The 20,671-nt window shown below is 40.0% G+C and overlaps 2 protein-coding genes across 6 annotated transcripts in view; one reads left to right on the top strand and one right to left on the bottom strand.

Moving 5' to 3' along the window:
* The window catches only part of PHTF1 (putative homeodomain transcription factor 1), a 92,898-nt gene extending 72,620 nt beyond the window's left edge, over positions 1-20,278 (top strand). For 4 of the 5 annotated variants that reach the window (XM_030324314.1, XM_030324318.1, XM_032594364.1 and 1 more), the window contains one exon: positions 18,452-20,278. The gene's annotated coding sequence lies outside the window, so the exon portion shown is untranslated. The remainder of the gene's footprint in view (positions 1-18,451) is intronic. The other variant, XM_030324316.1, reaches the window with a different exon arrangement.
* MAGI3 (membrane associated guanylate kinase, WW and PDZ domain containing 3) overlaps positions 17,148-20,671 on the bottom strand; it is a 248,042-nt gene continuing 244,518 nt past the window's right edge. The window contains exon 21 of the mRNA XM_030324312.1: positions 17,148-20,119. Coding sequence (XP_030180172.1) covers positions 18,999-20,119 — 1,121 coding nt within the window. The 3' untranslated portion in view covers positions 17,148-18,998. The remainder of the gene's footprint in view (positions 20,120-20,671) is intronic.

Here is a 20,671-nt window from a genome sequence, read left to right as displayed (position 1 = left end):
ATCACAATGATTGATTTGCAAATGTTGAACCAGCCCTGCAGCCCAGGAATGAATCCCACTTGATCATGGTGAATAATTCTTTTTATATGCTGTTGAATTCGATTTGCTAGTATCTTATTGAGAATTTTTGCATCCATATTCATCAGAGATGCTGGCCTGTAGTTCTCTTTTTTTACTGGGTCTCTGTCTGGTTTAGGAATCAAAGTAATACTGGCTTCATAGAATGAGTCTGGAAGTTTTCCTTCCCTTTCTATTTTTTGGAATAGCTTGAGAAGAATAGGTATTATCTCTGCTTTAAATGTTTGGTAGAACTCCCCAGGGAAGCTGTCTGGTCCTGGACTCTTATTTGTTGGGAGATTATTGATAACTGGTTCAGTTTTTTCGCTGGTTATGGGTCTGTTCAAGTTTTCTATTCCTGTTTGAGTTTTGGAAGTATGTGGGTGTTTAGGAATTTGTCCATTTCTTCCAGGTTGTCCAGTTTGTTGGCATATAATTTTTCACAGTATTCCCTGATAATTGTATCTCTGAGGGATTGGTTGTAATAATTCCATTTTCATTCATGATTTTATCTATTTGGGTTATCTCCCTTTTCTTTTTGAGAAGCCTGGCTAGAGGTTTATCAATTTTGTTTATTTTTTCAAAAAACCAGCTCTTGGTTTCATTGATCTGCTCTACAGTATGTTTAGATTCTATATTGTTTATTTCTGCTCTGGTCTTTATTATTTCTCTTCTTCTGCTGGGATTAGGCTGCCTTTGCTGTTCTGCTTCTGTTTCCTTTAGGTGTGCTGTTAGATTTTGTATTTGGGATTTTTCTTGTTTCTTGAGATAGGCCTGGATTGCAATGTATTTTCCTCTCAGGACTGCCTTCGCTGCATCCCAAAGCGTTTGGATTGTTGTATTTTCATTTTCATTTGTTTCCATATATTTTTAAATTTCTTCTCTAATTGCCGGGTTGACCCACTCATTCTTTAGTAGGGTGTTCTTTAACCTCCACGCTTTGGAGGTTTTCCAGAGTTTTTCCTGTGGTTGATTTCAAGCTTCATAGCATTGTGGTCTGAAAGTGTGCATGGTACAATCTCAATTCTTGTATACTTATGAAGGGCTGTTTTGTGACCCAGTATGTGATCTATCTTGGAGAATGTTCCATGTGCACTCGAGAAGAAAGTATATTCTGTTGCTTTGGGATGCAGAGTTCTAAATATATCTGTCAAGACCATCTGATCCAATGTATCATTCAGGGCCCTTGTTTCTTTATTGATCCTGTGTCTAGATGATCTATCCATTACTGTAAGTGGAGTATTAGAGCCCCCTGCAATTGCCACATTCTTATCAATAAGGTTGCTTATGTTTGTGAGTAATTGTTTTATATATTTGGGGGCTCCCGTATTCAGAGCATAGACATTTATAATCGTTAGTTCTTCTTGATGGATGGACCCTGTAATTATTATATAATGCTCTTCTTCATCTCTTGTTACAGCCTTTAATTTAAAGTCTAGTTGTCTGATCTAAGTGTGGCTACTCCAGCTTTCTTTTGACTTCCAGTAGCATGATAAATAGTTCTCCATCCCCTCACTTTCAATCTGAAGGTGTCCTCAGGTGTAAAATGAGTCTCTTGTAGACAGAAAATAGATGGGTCTTGTTTTTTTTATCCATTCTGATACCCTATGTCTTTTGGTTGGTGCATTTAGTCCATTTACATTCAGTGTTATTATAGAAAGATATGGGTTTAGAATCATTGTGATGTCTGTAGATTTCATGCTTGTAGTGATGTCTCTGGTACTTTGTCTCACAGGATCCCCCTTAGGATCTCTTGTAGGGCTGGTTTAGTGGTGGTGATTTCCTTCAGTTTTTATTTGTTTGGGAAGACCTTTATTTCTCTTTCTATTCTAAATGACAGATTTGCTGGATAAAGGATTCTCAGCTGCATATTTTTTATGTTCATCACCTTGAAGATTTCCTGCCTTTCCTTTCTGGCCTGCCAAGTTTCAGTAGAGAGATCCGTCACGAGTCTTATCGATCTCCCTTTATATGTTAGAGCACGCTTATCCCTAGCTGCTTTCAGAATTTTCTCTTTATCCTTGTATTTTGCCAGTTTCACTATGATATGTTGTGCAGAAGATCGATTCAAGTTATGTCTGAAGGGAGTTTTCTGTGCCTCTTGGATTTCAATGCCTTTTTCCTTCCCCAGATCAGGGAAGTTCTCAGCTATGATTTTTTCAAGTACACCTTCAGCACCTTTCCCTCTCTCTTCCTCCTCTGGAATACCAGTTATGCGTAGATTATTTCTCTTTAGTGCATCACTTAGTTCTCTAATTTTCCCCTTATAGTCCTGGATTTTTTTATCTCTCTTTTTCTCAGCTTCCTCTTCTTCCATAATTTTATCTTCTAATTCACCTATTTTCTCCTCTGCCTCTTCAATCCGAGGTGTGGTCGCCTCCATTTTATTTTGCACCTCATTTATAGCATTTTTTTTAGCTCCTCCTGGCTGTTTCTTAGTCCCTTGATCTCTGTAGCAATAGATTCTCTGCTGTCCTCTATACTGTTTTCAAGCCCAGCGATTAATTTTATGACTATTATTTTAAATTCACTTTTCTGTTATATTGTTTAAATCGTGTTTGATCAGTTTGTTAGCTGTCGCTACTTCCTGGAGTTTGTTTTGAGGGGAATTCTTCCGTTTCGTCATTTTGGATAGTCCCTGGAGTGGTGCAGAACTGCAGGGCACTTCCCCTGTGCTCTCTTGAATAACTTGCGTTGGTGGGTGGGGCCGCAGTCCAACCTGAATCTGCCCGGAGCCCACTGCTGGGGCCACAGTCAGACTGGTGTGTGCCTTCCCTTCCCCTCTCATAGGGGCGAGATTTACTGTGGGGTGGCATGGTCCGTCTGGGCTACTTGCACCGTACCATGCTTGTGGTGCTGGGGATCTGGCATATTACCTGGGGTGGATAGGCAGGGTGCACAGGAGCGGGAGGGGCAGGCTCAGCTCGCTTTTCCTTCGGAGATCCACTTTGGGAGGGGCCCTGCAGCACCAGGAGGGAGTCAGACCCAACAGAGGGATGGATCTGCAGAAGCACAGAGTTGGGTGTTTGTGCGGTGCAAGCAAGTTCCCTGACAGTAACTGGTTCCCTTTGGGATTTTGGCTGGCGGATGGGTGAGGGAGATGGTGCTGGCGAGCGCCTTTGTTCCCCGCCAAGCTGAGCTCTGTCATCCGGGGCTCAACAACTCTCCCTCCCGTTGTTCTCCAGCCCTCCCGCTCTCCAAGCAGAGCTGTTAGCTTATAACCTTCCAGATGTTAAGTCCCGCTTGCTGTCCGAACACACTCTGTGTGGCCGCATCGCTTTTGCAAGCCAGACTCAGGGGCTCTGCTTTGCTGGTGGGCTCCCCCACTGCCCCGGCTCCCTCCCGCCAGTCTGTGTAGCGCGCATCGCCTCGCCGCCCTTCCTACCCTCTTCCGTGGGCCTCTTGTCTAGCTTGGCTCCGGAGAATCTGTTCTGGTAGTTTTCTGGGTTATTTAGGCAGGTGTGGGTGGAATCTAAGTGATCAGCAGGACCCGGTGAGCCCAGCGTCCTCCTACGCCGCCATCTTCTCCCCTGCTCCAATCTTTATCATTTCCTTCCTTCTCCTGACTTTGAGCTTTGTTCTTCTGTTTCTCTTTAAGTAAAAGATTAGATTGGGATTTTTTTCTTATTTCTTGAGATAGGCCTATATTGCTATAAACTACCTTCTTAAATGTAAGTGGGGTGTCCCCTACTATTATTGTATTACTGTTAGTTTGTCCCTTTATATCTGTTAGCATTTGCTTTATATATTTAGGTGCTGCTATATTGGGTGCATAGATATTTACAATTGTTACATCCTCTTGTAGGATTCATACCTTTTTACATTATGTAATATCCTTCTTTGTCTCTTGTATTAGTCTTTGTTTTAAAGTTTATTTGGTCTAATATAAGTATTGCTACCCAGCTTTTTTTCATTTCATTTGCATGGAGTATCTTTTTTCACCTGTTCACTTTTAGTGTGTGTGTGTCCTTAGATCATGTGTGTCCTTAGGTCTGAAGTGACTATCTTCTAGGCAACATATAGATGGGTCTTTTCTTTTTAAAATCTATTCAGTCACCCAATGTCTTTTGATTAGAACATTTAGTCCATTTACACTTAAAGTAATTATTGATAGCTATGTACTTACTTCCATTTTATTACTTGTTGCATGGTTGTTTTGTAGTTTATCTCTGTTCTTTTTTTGCTCTCGTTTCTTGTGATTTGATGATTTTCCTTAGAGTTAGGCTTGTATTTCTTTCTCTCTCTCTCTTTTTTTTTGTATTTACTATCGGTTTTTGGTTTGTGGTTGCCATGGGGTTCATATATAACATCCTATGTATACAGCAGCCTATTTTAAGTTGACGTTTGCTTAAGTTCAAATATATCCTACAAGTACTACATTTTGGAGCACCTGGGTGGCTCAATTGGTTGAGCATCTGACTCCATTTCAGCTCAAGTCATGATCCCAGGGTTGTGAGATTGAGCCCTGCATTGGCCTCCACGCTGAGTGTGGAGCCCGCTTAAGAGTCTCTCTCTCTCTCTCTCTCTCTCTCTCTCTCTCTCTCTCTGCTGCTCTCCCCACTCCTGCTCTCTCTCTCTCTAAAAAATTTAAAAAAATAACTGCAATATTAAAAAAAACATAAAAGTACTGCATTTTTACTCCCCTTCTCCATGTTTTACGTATTTTGTGTTACATTTTACATCTTTTAATTTTGTGTATCCCTGAACTAATTATTGACATAATTGATTTCACTACTTTTGTCTTTTATTCTCATTTTGGCTTTATAAGTGATTGATCTACTACCTTTACTATATGTTTGCTTTTACTGGTTAATATTTTTTTCATAAATGTTTACTAATGTTTTGGCCTTTTCCACTTAAAGAAGTCCTTTTAACATTTCTTGTAAGGCCAGTTGGTGGAAATAAACTCCCTTGACTTTTGTTTGTCTGGGAAACTCTCTCTTCAATTCTGAATGATGACCTTTCTGGGTAGAATATGGTTGGCATTTTTTACCTTTCAGCACTTTGAATATATCATGCTACCACCTTTTGGCCTGCAAAGTTTCTGCTGAAAAGATCAGCTGATAAGCTGGTGGGGTTTCCCTTGTAGATAACTGGCTGCTTTTCTTTTGCTGCTTTTTTTTTAAGGTTTTATTTTAGTCACCTAATGCTCATCCCTTCCCCTTTGGTAGCCATCAGTTTGTTCTCTATAGTTAAGAGACTGTTTCTTGGTTTGTCTCCCTTTTTCCTCCCTTTGCTTGTTTTTTTTGTTTCTTAAATTCCACCATATGAATGAAATCATATGATCTTTATCTTTCCCTGGCTGATTTATTTCATCTGGCATTATATGTACTCTCTACCTCATCCATGTCATTGCAAATAGCAATATTTCATTCTTTTTTATGGTTGAATAATATTCCACTGTTTGTGTATAGCATATATTTTTTTATACATTCATTGATCGTTGGACACTTGGGTTGCTTCCATACCTTGGCTATTGCAAGTAGGTGTATAAACCTTGGGATAAACAAAGTGTGTATCCCTTTGAATTAGTGTTTTGATATTCTTTGGGTAAAACCCCAGTAGTGTGATTGCTGGATCATAGGGTAGTTCTATTTTTAATGTTTTGAGGAATGTCCATACTGTTTGCCACAATGCCTGTACCAGTTTGCATTCCTCCCAACAGTGCAGAAGGGTTCCTTTTTCTCCACATCCTCGCCAAAACCTCTTGTTTCTTGCGTTGTTGATTTTTGCCATTCTGACAGGTGTGAGGTGTTATCTCATTGTGGTTTTGATTTCCATTTCCCTGATGATAAGTGATGATGATCTTTTCATGTATGTGTTGGCTATCTGTGTGTCTTCTTTGGAGAATGTCTGTTCATGTCTTCACATTTTTAATTGGATTATTTGTTTTTTGGGTGTTGTGTTTTATAAGTTCTTTATATATTTTGTATACTAACCTTTAATTGGCTCTCTTATTTACAAATATTTTCTCTCATCTGTAGATTGTCTTTTAGATTTGATTGTTTCCTTCACTGTACAGAAACTTTTTATTTTGATATAGTCCCAATGGTTTCTTTCTTTCTTTTTTTTTTTTTTTTTTTTTTTTTGCTTTTGTTTCCCTTGCCTCAGGAGATATATCTAGAAAGATGCTGCTACAGCTGATGTCAAAGAATTTACTCCCTGTGTTTTCTTCTAGGATTTTTATGGTTTCAGGTCTCATGTTTAAGTCTTTAATCCATTTTGAATTAATTTTTGTGTATGGTATAATAAAGTGGTCCAGTTTCATTCTTTTGCATGTACTATCCAGTTTCCCAACACCATTTGTTGAAGAGACTTTCTTTTTCTCATTGGATATTGTTTCCTGCTTTGTCAAAGATTAATTCACCATATGACTTTGGGTTTATTTCTAGGTTTTCTGTTCTGTTCTGTTGATTTATGTGTTTGTTTTTGTGCCAGTACCATACTGTTTTGATCACTGTAGCTTTGTAATATAATTGAATCCTGGAATTGTGATGCCTCCAGTTTTGCTTTTCTCTTTCAAGATTGCTTAGGCTATTTGGGGTCTTTTGTGGTTCCATACAAATTTTAGGATTGTTTGTTCTAGTTCTGTGAAAAATGCTGTTGGTGTTTTGATAGGGGTTGCATTAAATGTGTAGATTGCTCTGGATAGTGTAGATTTTAACAATATTTCTTCTTCCAGTTTATGAGCATGGAATGTCTTTCCATTTTTTTGTATCTTCAATTTTTTTCATCAGTGTTTTATAGTTTACAGAGTATAAGTCTTTCACCTCTTTGTTTAGGTTCATTCCTAGTTATCTTATTTGGTGCAGTTGTAAATGTGATTGTTTTCTTAGTTTCTCTTCCTGCTGCTTCATTAGTAGTGTACAGAAAAAACATATTTCTGTACATTGATTTTGTATCCTGTGACTTTACTGAATTCACTGATCAGTTCTAGCATTTTTTGTGGAGTCTTTTGGGTTTTCTACATAGATTATCATATCATCTGCAGATAGTGGAAGTTTTACTTGTTCCTTACCAATTTGGATGCCTTTTATTTCTTTTTGTTGTCTAACTGCTATGGCTAGGACTTCCAGTACTATATTAAATAAAAGTGGTGAAAGTGGATATCCCTGTCTTGTTCCTGACCTGAGGGTAAAGGCTGTCAGTTTGTCCTCATTGAGGGTGATGTTAGCTGTGGGTTTTTCATAGATGGCCTTTATCATGTTGAGGTATGTTCCCTCTAAACTATTTTGTGGAGGGTTTTTATCATGAATGAATGTTATATTTTTTCAAATGCTTCTTCTGCATTTATTGAAATGATCATATGGTTCTTATCCTTTCTCTTACTGATATGACATAAAACAGTGATTGATTTGCAAATATTGGACCACTCTTGCAACCCAAGAATCTATCTCTCTTGATCGTGGTGAATAATTTTTTTAACGTATCGTTGGATTTGGTTTGCTAGTATTTTGTTAAGGATTTTTACATTTGTGTTCATCAGAGATATTGGCCTGTAGTGTTCTTTTTTTGTGGTGTCTTTGTTTGGCTTTGGTATCAGAGTCATGCTGGCCTCATAGAATGAATTTGGAAGTTTTCCTTCTTTTTCTACTTTTTGGAATAGTTTGAAAACAATGGGTCTTACCTCTTTAAATATATGGTAGAATTAGCCTGTGAAGCCATCTAGTCTTGGACTTTTATTCAGTTGGGAGGTTTTTGATGACTGATTCAATTTCTTTGCTAGTAATTGGTCTGCTCAAATTTCCTATTTTTTTCCTGTTTCAGTTTTGGTAGGCTATATGTTTCTAGGAATTTATCAATTTCTTCTAGGTTATCTAATTTGTTGGCATATAGTTTTTGATAATATTCTCTCAAAATTATTTATATTTCTGTGTTTGTTTTGTTATTTCTGCTCTCAGTTATGATTTTATTTCGGTCCTTTCTTTGTTTTTCTTGGTAAGTCTGGCTAGAAGTTTATCAATTTTACTGATTTTTTTCCCCCAAAGAATCAGTTCCTGGTTTCATTGATTTGTTCTATTGTTTCTGTAGTTTCTGTACCATTTATTCCTGTTCTGACCTTTATTATTTCCTTACTGTTGTTTTAGGCTTTGTTTGTTGCTCTTCTTGTGGCAGGCCTGGATTTCTATAAACTTCTGCTTTTGCTACATCCCAAAGGTTTTGAACCATTGTGTTTCATTTTCATTTGTTTCCCATGTACTTTTTTAAAAAATTAATTAATTTATGTTTTAATTTACATCCAAATTAGTTAACATATAGTGCAACAATGATTTCAGGAGTAGATTCCTTAGTGCCCCTTACCCATTTAGCCCATCCCCCCTCCCACACCCCCTCCAGTAACCCTCAGTTTGTTCTCCATATTTATGAGTCTCTTCTGTTTTGTCCCCCTCCCTGTTTTTATATTATTTTTGTTTCCCTTCCCTTCTGTTCATCTGTTTTGTCTCTTAAAGTCCTCATATGAGTGAAGTCATATGATTGTTGTCTTTCTCTAATTTCACTTAGCATAATACCCTCCAGTTTCATCCACGTAGTTGCAAATGGCAAGATTTCATTCTTTTTGATTGCCGAGTAATACTCAATTGTATATATATACCACATCTTCTTTATCCATTCATCCATCGATGGACATTTGGGCTCTTTCCATACTTTGGCTATTGTTAGTGCTGCTGTGTCCCTTTGAAACAGCACACCTGTATCCCATGGATTAATGCCTAGTAGTGCAATTGCTGGGTTGTAGGGTAGTTCTATTTTTAGTTTTTTGAGGAACCTCCATACTGTTTTCCAGAGTGACTGCACTAGCTTGCATTCCCATCCCATGTACTTTTTAATTTCTTCTTTTCCTAGTTGACCCATTCATTTGTTTAGTAGCGTGTTATTTAATCTCCTTGTATTTGTGGTCTTTCCAGATTTTTCTTGTGGTTGGCTTCTAGTTTCTTTTTTTTTTTTTAATTTTTTTTTTTTCTTCAACGTTTTTATTTATTTTTGGGACAGACAGAGACAGAGCATGAACGGGGGAGGGGCAGAGAAAGAGGGAGACACAGAATCGGAAACAGGCTCCAGGCTCCGAGCCATCAGCCCAGAGCCCGACGCGGGGCTCGAACTCACAGACCGTGAGATCGTGACCTGGCTGAAGTCGGACGCTTAACCGACTGCGCCACCCAGGCGCCCCACTGGCTTCTAGTTTCTAAGCATTGTGGTCAGAAAAGATGCATGGTATGACTTTGTTTCATTCATTCGTTCATTCATTCATTCATTCGTTTAAATCCAAGTTAACACACAGTGTAATAATGATTTCAGGAATAGAATTTAGTGATTCATCACTTACATATAACACCCAGTGCTTATCCTAGCAAGTATCCTCCTTAATGCCCCTTGCCCATTTAGTCCATCCCCCCGCCCCCCCACAACAGCCCTGTAGCAACCCTCAGTTTGTTCTCTAGTATTTAAGAGTCTCTTATGGTTTGTCTTTCTTTCTCTGTTTTTATATTGTTTTTGCTCAGTTTGTATCTTAAATTTCACATAAGAGTGAAATCATATGATAGTTGTCTTTTTCTGACTGGTTTTGCTTAGCATAATACACTCTAGTTCCATCCATGTTGCAAATGATTTCATTTGCAAAAGATTTCATTCTTTTTTATTGTCGAGTAATATTTCACTCTGTGTGTGTGTGTGTGTGTGTGTGTGTGTAGCTAACATGGTATGACTTTGATCTTTTTGAATTTTTGAGGTTTTGTGGCCTAATACGTGACCTGTTGTGGAGAATGTTCCATGTGTACTTGAGAAGGATGTGTATGTTGCTGTTTTAGGATGGAATGTTCTGAATATATCTGTTAAATCCATCTGGTTCAAGGTGTCATTCAAAGGCATTGTTTTCTGTTTACATCATGTCCATTGTTGTAGGTGGGGTATTAAACTTCCCTAGTATTATTGTGTTATTATTGATTAGTTCCTTTATGTTTCTTAGTAACTATTTTATGTATTTGGGTGCTTTCATGTTGGGTGCATAAGTATTTACAATTGTTTTATCTTCTTGTTGGATTGTCCCCTTTATTATTATATAGTGCTGTCTTTGTCTCTTATAGTCTTTGTTTTAAAGTCTATTTTGTCCGTAGGTCACCTGGGTGGCTCATGTGGTTAAGCATCCAACTTTGGCTCAGGTCATGCACTCACGGGTCGTGAGTTCAAGCCCCACATTGGGCTGTCTGCTGTCTGCGTGGATCCTGCTTGAGATCCTCTGTCTCCCTCTCTCTGCTCCTTCCCCACATGCTCACACTCTTTCTCTCAAAAATAAACATTAAAAAAAATTTTAAGGGGTGCCTGTGTGGCTCAGTAGGTTAAGCATCTGACTTTGGCTTATGTCATGATCTTACAGTTTGTGGGTTTGAGCCCTGCCTTGGGCTCACTGCTATCAGCACAGAGTCTACTTTGGATCCTCTGTTCCCTCCTCTCTCTGCCCCTCTCCCACTCATATTCACTCCCTCTCCCGCTCTCTCTTTTCTCTCAAAAATAAATAAAACATTTAAAACAGTCTATTTTGTCCAATATAAGTATTGCTACTCCAGCTTTCTTCTGATATCCATTAGGATGATAAAGATTTCTCCATCACCTCACTTTCAATCTATAGGTGTCTGTAGGTCTAAAATGAGTGTCTTATGGGCAGCATATAGATCAGTCTTGTTTTTTTTTATTCATTCTGTCACCCTGTGTCTTTGGTTGCAGCATTTGGTCCATTTACATTGAAAGTAATTATTGATAAGTATGTATTTGTTGTCATTTTGTTTTTTGGTTGTTTCTGAAGGTTTTCACTGATCCTTTCTTATGTTTCTTTTATGTTTTGCTGGTTTTCTTTAGTGATAGATATATTTGGATTTCTTTCTCTTTATTCATTGCATGTTTATTACTGGGTTTTCATATATGGTTACCATTAGGTTTGTATGTAATATCTTCTATATTAAGTTGCTGGTCATTTAAGTTTGAATGCATTCTTCTCTCCCCACATGTTAGGTATATGATGCCATATTTTACATCCTTTTATTTTGTAGTTACTTGACGGGTTTTTTTTTTTTTTTACTGAAATACTCATTTTTACTAATTTTGTGTTTTCGACCTCATACTGTCATTTCTGGTCCTTCCACTCAAAGAGTACCCTTTAGTATTTGTTGCAGAACTGGTTTACTAGTCATGAACTCCTTAAGATTTTTGTCTATCCAGGAAACTTTTTATGTCTCTTTCTGAATGGTGCCTTGTTGGATAGAGTATTCTTGGCTTCCAGTTTTTCCAATTCAGCACTTTGCCTGTAATCATGCCACTCCTTTCTGGTTTGGAAAGTTTCTGCTAAAAAAAATCCACTGAATCTTTTGGGACTTCACTTGTAAGTTATTAACTTCTTTTGTCTTGTTGCTTTTAATATTTTTTTCTTTATTATTTTGTCATTTTAATTACATTATGTCTTGGTGTGGATCTTCTTTTTTAAAATTTTGTTGGGCGTTCTCTGTGCATCCTAGATCAGGATATCTGTTTCCTTCTCTAGATTAGGTGAGTTTTCAGCAATTATTTCTTCAAATAAATTCTTTGCCCCCCCCCCCCCTTATTTTCTCTCTTCTTCTAAGACTCTTATAATATGAATGTTATTATGTTTGATGAAGTCACTGAGTGACTCATTTTGTATATTTGTGTAATTCTTTTTCTCTCATTTTTGTTCAGTTTGATTACTTTCCATTACTCTGTCTTCTAGGTCATTAATTTGTTCCTGTTTCTTCCATCCTGTTCATTCCATCATGCATTTTTCTCACTTTGTTTTTTGAGCTCTGTATCTCTGTTATATTCCTTATCTCTGTTAATAGTCTGACTGATGCCCACCACTCTTTTCTCAAGTCCAGAGAGTATCTTTATGATCACTGCTTTAAATTCTCTATCAGGCATGTTTTATGTATGTTTCACTTATATCTCAGGCCATGATCTTGTGCTCTTCTTTCACTTGGGACAGATTCCTGTGTCTTCTCATTTTATGTGAGTCTCTGTGCCTATTTCTGCATGTTAGCAATGTCAGCTACATCTCATGTTCTTTTTTCTTTTTAATGTTTTTATTTATTTTTGAGAGACAGAGCATGAGTAGAGGAGGGGCAGAGAGAGGGGGACACAGAATCTGAAGCAGGCTCCAGGCTCCAAGCCATCAGCATAGAGCCCGATGCGGGGCTGAAACTCATAAACCATGAGATCATGACCTTTAGTCGAAGTTGGATGCTCAACTGACTGAGCCACCCAGGCGCCCCAGCTACATCTCATGTTCTTGAGAGTAAAGGCTTAATGAGGAAGAGGTCCTATAGTACCTTGCATTGTATTGTATCCTGTACCCCAAGACCTGGTGCTTCTGAGAGTATCTCTAACGTGTACTGTGTGTGCTCTGTTACTGTGTTCTTGCCACTTTATCCTTCAGGCCAATTGTCTGCAAAGGCTGTCTTAGGCTTTTGTGGGCAGTGTTTGATTGCTGGCCTTAATGTGGCAAGTTTTAACTAGGTGTACTCTGGCCTGCCTGTGAAATGAGAGCTGTTGCCGCCACCACCAGAACCAAGGCTCCACACACCTCCCAGTTGGGGAGACATGGTGTGGGCAGGGGTTTGGGCCAGCATTCTGAGGGAGGGGGCTGCTGTGCTGTGACTGAGGCACATGTGACTAGTAGGGGCGATTCCACAAAGGCTTGAGGGGCTTGGACTAAGTAAGTCAGGTAGTGAGTGTCATAGCTCTACTGGTTCCTGCCCTATGCAGGTGTGGAGGAGGGAAATGGCACCTGCCAGTTCCTTTGTTCCCAGAGGGGTCTCTCCATGAATACTGCCTCTCTGAGATGAGTGAGTAACTTCCCCATCGTGTGCCTCAGATGCTTTTCAGATCGCTGTTTCCACACTGCCTGTCCACTGGCTGTTTGCTGTGGCTTTTTTCCAAGAGCAGTCCCAGTGTCCTCTGAACTCTGCCCAAGCCAAGCACACAACCTTTAAAATTCCCAGCTTTAAGCCCTGCTGGTTGCAAGAATTCATGAAATTTGGGCCCTCTCACTTTCCAAGCTAATAGCTATGGGGATTTGTTTTCCCCATGCACTCCCCTGTGTGCTAGTTTGTCTCTTGTCCTTCTTCATGACCATGGCAGCCACAATCTTTTTCTCCCAAGCCACCTCTCTGTTCTTCCTGCCTTCTTCAGTGTGGCCTCTTCTCTACCTTTAGTTGTGGTTTTTTCTGCCAGTCTTCAGATTGATTTCTGGGGTATTTAGGATAATATGATAGTTATCTCATTGTATTTGTGGGATGAGGTGAACCGAGCCTCATCAGGGTCGGGAGTGGGGTCCTCCGCTCCACCACCATCTTCCTTTCCTCTCTTGTCGCTTTTAAGGTTCCCTCTTTAATTTTTGATATTTTAAGTATTATTTGTCTTGGCGTGGATTTCTTTGTGTTCATCAGTTTGGGGCCTCTCTCTGGTTCCTGGACCAGGACATCCATTTCCTTTTCCAAGTTAGGGAGTTTTCAGGTATTATTTCTTTAAATGTTTCTGCTCCTTTCTCTCTCTTCTTCTGGGATTCCTATAATGTGAATGTTAGTGTGCTTGATGTTGTCTTAGAAGTCTCTTAACCTATCCTCATTTTTAAAATTTTTTTATGCTGTTCAACTTGATTTCCACTACTCTGTTGTCCAGATTGCTGATATGTTCTTCTGCACCCTCTAATCTGTTGATTCCCTCTTATATTTTTCATTTGTTATATTCTTCAGCTCTGATTGGTTCCTTTTTATATTTTCTATCTCTTTGTTGAAGTTCTGATTTCATCCACTCTTCACTCAAATCCAGAGATCATCTTTATGACCATTACTTTGGACTCTTTATCAGTTAGATTGCTTACCTGGTTTTCATTTAGCCTTTTTCCTAAGGTTTTGTCTTGTTCATTCATTTCGAACGTATTCCTATCTCCTCATTTTGTCTATTTGTTTCTATGTATTAGGTAGTCCAGCTTTGTATCCTGATCTTGAAGGTAGTGGCCTTACATAGAACGTATCCTGTGAGGCCTAGTAGCTCAATCCCCCTGGTTGCCAGAACCAGGTGCTCCAAGGGTGTTTCCAGTGTGGGCTGCGTGTGCCCTCTTACTGTGATGAGGTTGCAGTGGCTGCAGGCATGCAGGTGGGTGGGGCTGCCCTCTCCTACCAGGCTGACTGTGGGTGTGCTAGTGGGTGGGACTGGCACCTCCTTCCTCCCTAGGACAAGATTTGCTTTGGATGAGTGCCGGTCCTGGCTGGGACTCCCTGCTGGGTGTGGCAGGGCAGTATTTGCTTTGGCGGGGTGCCAGCCAGGATGCACATGTTGGGTGGGGCAGGTCTGCAGGTGAATGCTCGGGTGGGGCTTGTGGTGCCAACCAGGCAGGTGGAGTGCGTCAGGGCTGGTGCCTGCCAGTGCTGGGCCAGCTAGGCTGAGGAGGGCAAAAAAAAAAAAAATGGTGTCTGCCAGTACTTCCTTTCCAGAGAAGTTTCCTACAGATCCCTGCTCCTCTAGCACATGCTTTAAAATTGGGCAGTAAATCTTTAAGTATAACCTAAACACTTTACAAACTGCTGCCTCTGTGCTGGTTCTGAGCAAATGAAATTGTAAGGGGCCCTTTAGGAGCAGAGTCTTTGTTTCCTGTAGCCCTTTAGCTGTCCCCTAGTTAAGGCCTGCTGATTTTCAAAGTTCCTAGAGTTTCAAAGCCAGAAGTTATGGGAGGCTCATCTTCCCAGGACAGATTCCCAGGGCTGGGGCAGGGGTGCCTGATGTGGGGCTTGAACCCCTCCCTTTCCTTGAAGACATCTGTGCCCGTGCTCTCCCTCCCCCACCTGTGGGTCACCCCGCCAGGGTTTGGTTCCTGATGGGGCATCTCTTCCCCTCCTACCCTTCTCGATGTGGTTCTTTCTTTCTCTCTCTAGCTGTGGAAGAGAGATTTTGTGAGTCTTCGGGTCATTTTCAGAGTGAGTTGCACCATATGTAGTTGCAGCCTTGGTGTGTCCATGGGAGGAAGGGAGGATCTTCCCAGTTCACGGCATTCCCTCTCTCCTCTCATTTTTTGCCTACTTGTCCCTTCCCACTAGAGTGTAAACCTCTTAAGGCAGGGGCTTTATTTTTTGTCCACTCCTAGGTCCCCAGAATGCAAACCAGTACCTGCTGCCATAATTAGGTGCTCCATATAAATGTTTAGACCGAAGGAGTAGACCTCAAGTAACTTCACCTTCATGCAGCTTTCTTCCCATTAGGGCGGAAGAGTTGTAACTTCATGGCTCTCCTACCCTCAGGGATTCACTGATCTGTGTATAATTTCTAGAAACTTGGGCTTTTGTTTTGATCCCAAAAAAGGAGCGAGATCTAATATACTTTGGTAATATTTGGCTGTTACCGAGAAACCCGAGATGTAAAAACAGGACTAGATTAGGCCATTTATACATTTACTAGGAATAGCAGTAACCATAGTAAGGTTGAGAAAAACCCGTTCCCTTAGTAATCTGTATCGGGAAAAACTATCCTTCTTAAAATTGCTATGGAGGTATAACCTGAAATTTCCTAAATGCACGTTATAGCTAATGTTTAATATAAGCTAAACTCTTTGTATAGTTGAATAACCAAATTCTTGCCTAATTGGTGTATGGTTTTCTTTACTGTCAGAGAGATACAAAAATTCTAAATACCACAGGGCCCCACAAAGTATAAGCTTATATGTCTTTGTATTTAGAGGCAAGTGGACTTGTGCACAGTAAAAATAACACCCTTCCAAATTACTTACTTTGAAATGTTTTAGAGCTACACCTTCCTAGTGGGCCAAATGGGTCTCATTCCCAACATGGTGTGTGATTTGGGATTATTGAGAAGTAAATTCATTCAACTGAATCTCATGTGCACACGTACTGACTAGTTTACTCATCTAAAGTCATCCTTTGCTTCTTGCAGTTCTTGGTGCCCATTTGAATAATGAAGTTTGAATTTCACAAATGTGCAGTAATTCTATACCTTTCCTGCAGTATGCCTGAGCTTATAAACTGTGATAAGGTATTACTCAAGGTAACAAATGGTTGTTTATTCAGGACAAAATAAGCCTCTTGATTTGTGTATTTGCTAATAATAGTGCTGCCTGACTTTAATGCAAACACTGTAAAATAGACAAATTCCCAAAGGATTCTCTGTCAAAATTATAGGTTTAGGCTAAAGCACTTGGCTATGTTTTCATATTTTTAATGTATCTGAGAGAAAGATTCAGAGTTCTCGAGTGGTGAGAATCCCACTCTTCACAGAAGGCTGGCTCACTTGCTCAGCAACAATGAAAACAGATCCAAGTCATTGGATCTCTTGAACGAATTCAGTTAACTACAGCAAAGATTGCAGAGTTCATGTAATAACCACGGCATGCTTTAAACAGATCACTGTACTGCTGGTACACCTTAATAACATGACCAGTGAAGAGCTGTCTAAATAAATAAATCTGTTATTGTTTAAAAAACCTAGAGAGTTCCTAGGAATCGGAGCATGCTAGGATGTCAGAAGTTGCTCTCATGTATCCACACCAGACTGAAACATCACATTTTGTTTTGGGGACAAAAGTCCCCATTTCTACCAGTGTTCTGTAGTTCTGGGGCACACTATGGATTAAACTTCAGCTTAAACACATCTTTGTGGAGGTGATTAGTCAAATTGTTACACAGTTCAACTTGAATATTCCTTGCTTTCATAAAACCATATTCTCTGAATGCTGGTCATACTAAAGTCCACAGAAAAAGACCAGTCTTTTTCTCTCCCTGATGGTATAAAAGATTTTGGGGGATAGACAGCAAATTATTTATGCAAAGCTATTTTCTTTACAATGATGAGGCAGAGTGATATTTACCTCAAGCCCATTTCAAGGTTTACATACGGATAAAAGGCAGCCATACAGGTAAAATCATCATTATGAGTCTCCCTGATTTGTAGCATTTTGAATGTTCATTACTCGGGGGGAACACAATCTATTTGAGGACTCAGACTGTGATGGGAATCCACTCCACAAAGAGAAAGCAATATTAAATAAACCCGACAGTAAAAGAAATGCAGGCCATAAACAGTTTTTTGTTTTTTTTTTAATATCTATATAAAAAATAACGAGCGATTTACAGATCTCTTTCTCTAATCAGAACCTCAAGTGTATATATAAAGGTACTGTACAATATATAAACATTTACAACCAGTACATCCATATTTTGCTTAGCATTCCAAGGCCACATTGCTAAGTCAGCATATAATCAGTACAGTGACAGGTTACTTAGGAAGGAAAGAGCCACGTCAGACTGACAACAGAGGACATCAAAGTTATGTCACAGTTAACAATAAAAATAGGATCTTTATCACTAATTGTGGACTATTGGGAAAATAAATCATTTCTGTGGTACTAAATTCTTAGCATTTATCAAGCCTCCTAATTTTTCTCTATTCAAGTAGTTACAATAGATGGGTAAATATAGTTCTGGATGAAAGGGGATTTCAAACTCTCACTCTGGGAAGCGTGTCTCAGCTACAGGGGCAGATTCTGTTGTTACATTAAAGACTTTCACAGTCGAACTCTAAGAGGAAACGACCTGGACATAACGTGTTTCACAATAACAAGATGAACCCAGGTGACAGAACAGGGGTGTTCAAATACCCCATAAAATGGTTTTGTTCTGAGATTGTTCCTTTATTTATAGTCGCTACTGAATGCTGCTTCAGGGGACTGAAAAACCTGGGTCTGTCTTACGGAGTTAAGAACGGTCTCTACCTCCCGACAAACATCTTTCACTAGACTTTTGGAAAGAACTCCGAAAATGTGTACAAGCGAAGCAAATGTTTAGTCTCCCTTTCTTGCTTTTTAAATAAGTTAATGTAGCTAGAAATTAAAATACGATCTAGCACGTTCTGTCTACCGCCATGTCTATCCTCTTGCCGAGCGGGGCTCACGCAGGTTCTGCCTCTGAACACCTGAACTTGTATGGCTGCCACCAGATTGTTTTGTGATGGAGTCCCTCACAATCTGGTTTTTGGACTCTCCAGATATGTACTATGTATTAACAATGAATTAGTAGTAGGTCCAACCCAAATATCCAGAAACAGAAATGTGGTGGCTCTTGTCTGAACAGCCGTGAGCACTATTTCCACAGGCTGCTTTCTGGTTTCATAACGAAATAACTGAAGGAAAGGGGTGACCTGAGACGCTAAGACTGCATCAGGGCTGGGTCACACAGCAGGTGAGCTCTCCAGTGCTGAAAGTACGGTCTCATTTTGAACATTCAATTGTTAAGTGGTATCTTGAAAGTTACTCAGAATACCTTATGCAGCCGAATTAAAATCCGGAAGAAAGTGTCGATATTTGACTACATTTTGTTTTTCTTTTCAGTAGTGATGTTTTGGAGTTTCATTTTTAAACCGGGCCTGGGCCATCACCAGTAGCTGTTAGAAGAGGCAACCGCCATCTTTAATGACGAGCTAACAATCCCTTCTTCTGCAAGGACTCAAATATTTCTCTCTGTAAACATGCAGCATGCTATTGAGAATATCAACTTCCAAGCCAAACCTAGTTTTTTCGTTACTGTGGAATTATCTGAGACGGATACAAAACACGTGATACAGTAGATAACTTGGCACAGATATAAAGTGAGTTGTGACCACACTGTGTGCACATCAGCATGGACACTCACGGCGACGGGCCGGGGCACCCGAGCCGGGCATGTCGGATGAGCGCGCGGGAGGGCAGCCAGCCGGGGGACGGTTGGTTCTTAGCAGTCCTGAAGGCCCTTCATGCAGCCTGGGTAACTTGATGTTCAAAGTAAAATGTGTGTGTTTCAGAATTTCTGAAAAAAGAAAAAATGACTTTTGTTTTTGAAAAATGCTGCTTTTTAGAAAGGAAAAATTACGACTTGTTTTTCTTTGTTTTATACCAAAGGTCACAGCCGTTTCTCGGCCACACCAGTAGTGCCTGTGGCTTTATTTGCACTTGGCACCTTCCAGGGCCCTGGAGTGATTGGTGTTTTCCTAACGGGAGAAGCGCTCTCAGGTTGGAACCCTCCACCCTCTCTGTTTTTGTCGGCTGCCTCTTGTTCTTTTCCTCGGGGGTCTTCCATTTTGTTTAAAACCATCCTTTCTTCAGGGTCCTGCTTCAGCTTTTCTGATTTTTTGACATTTTCTCCTGTTTTCTCCTTGCTAGAACTTGTCTCTCCCACGGTGGCCTTCTTTCCTTCTTCTTGCTCAGACTCTGGCCTACTAGCAGTGTTACTAGTCTTTTTGGGCGGAAGAGACTTTTCATCCGTTCTCTTGCTTCTTTTCTCTGGGGACCTTGTCCTGTTTTTCCCAGACTGGCTCTGCTTTGTGTCTTTCCTGGCAGCACCTGATCCTTCCCTGCCGTCCGAGATCTGCTCAGCACCGTCTCTAGCGCGGCCCCCTCCTCTCTGACTCTCAGACTCTAGTCCTCTGGCTTCAGTATTTGGTCGGCCTTTGCTGCCTTCAGTCTTTTGCTGCTTCTTTGGGCTTGAAGATCGTCCTCTGCTTTTTCCACAGTGATCCTGCCCAGAACCTGCCCTGGTGCCGGTCTGACCACTTTTACTGTCCCCTTTCCTGGGGCTGAGGGACCGATCTCTGGGTCTTCTCTTGGGGTCAGTGGTGGGAGGACTGGGAATCTTGTCCGAACGTTCTTCTGCATGTCGGCTGGCCGGCTTCCTGGGACTAGCAGATCTACCTCTTTGTGTAACGCCAGTTTCTACTTTTAAGAGATTTTTCTTGTCACCATGCCCATGACTGCCGGGTGGATCCCTTTTATTCACATTTTTCTGGAGAAAAGAGTGCTGCTTTTTATCAGGCTGATTTTCATTTAAAGTGCTTTTCTTTTCAGGCACACCGCCCTTTAATTCCTCTGTCTTTTCACATATCTGAGCTCTCATTAAAGATTCTTCAGTTACTGGCATGGGGGACCCCTCAAATACGGAAGCAGAATGTGACGCTGGGGGAAATGGTGACTGCTCATCATAAATCACATTTGAAGACGAAGGATTATTATTAATATCCCAATCACCTACAAAAAGTGATTTGAGGGGAACATTATTAAATTTTAGAATTACAACAAATAGGGACAGCAAGTTTTGAACTTTGACAGCCATTCGAATTGTACTGACTGCTTAAATAGCCTGAGTATGAATATTTCATAAATAAAATTTATGTATGTTACCATCTCTATAAAGTTAGATTACATAGACAGCTGTACTTGTGCATGAAGGGTGGGTTGTTTAAATGTACCCAAAATAACAGTAGTCATTTTTCCAGTTTATAATTACATAATATATAATATATAAAGTCTTCCTAAGTAGTAAAGCCCAATAAAAAACTTAGAAGAAATAAATAATAAAATTGGACCGAATTACTTGGTCCAAGAAGCTTACTAATTTGGCTGTCATCAAAGGATAGAGCTTATGGATATGCCAAAAGCACTAATCAAGGACACCCGACTGAGGTAACCAGAATGAGGTTCGTGGGCATTTACAAATAATTTTCTTGCATTAAGCTGTCAAATTTAATGTCAAAAGGAAACTGAAAAGTGCAGAAGATAGAAAGAGATGTATTTAATAGC

Source organism: Lynx canadensis, chromosome C1 (genome assembly GCF_007474595.2).
Source record: "Lynx canadensis isolate LIC74 chromosome C1, mLynCan4.pri.v2, whole genome shotgun sequence".
NCBI classification, from domain to species: Eukaryota; Metazoa; Chordata; class Mammalia; order Carnivora; family Felidae; genus Lynx; species Lynx canadensis.
This window is presented reverse-complemented; position numbering and strand designations above follow the sequence as displayed.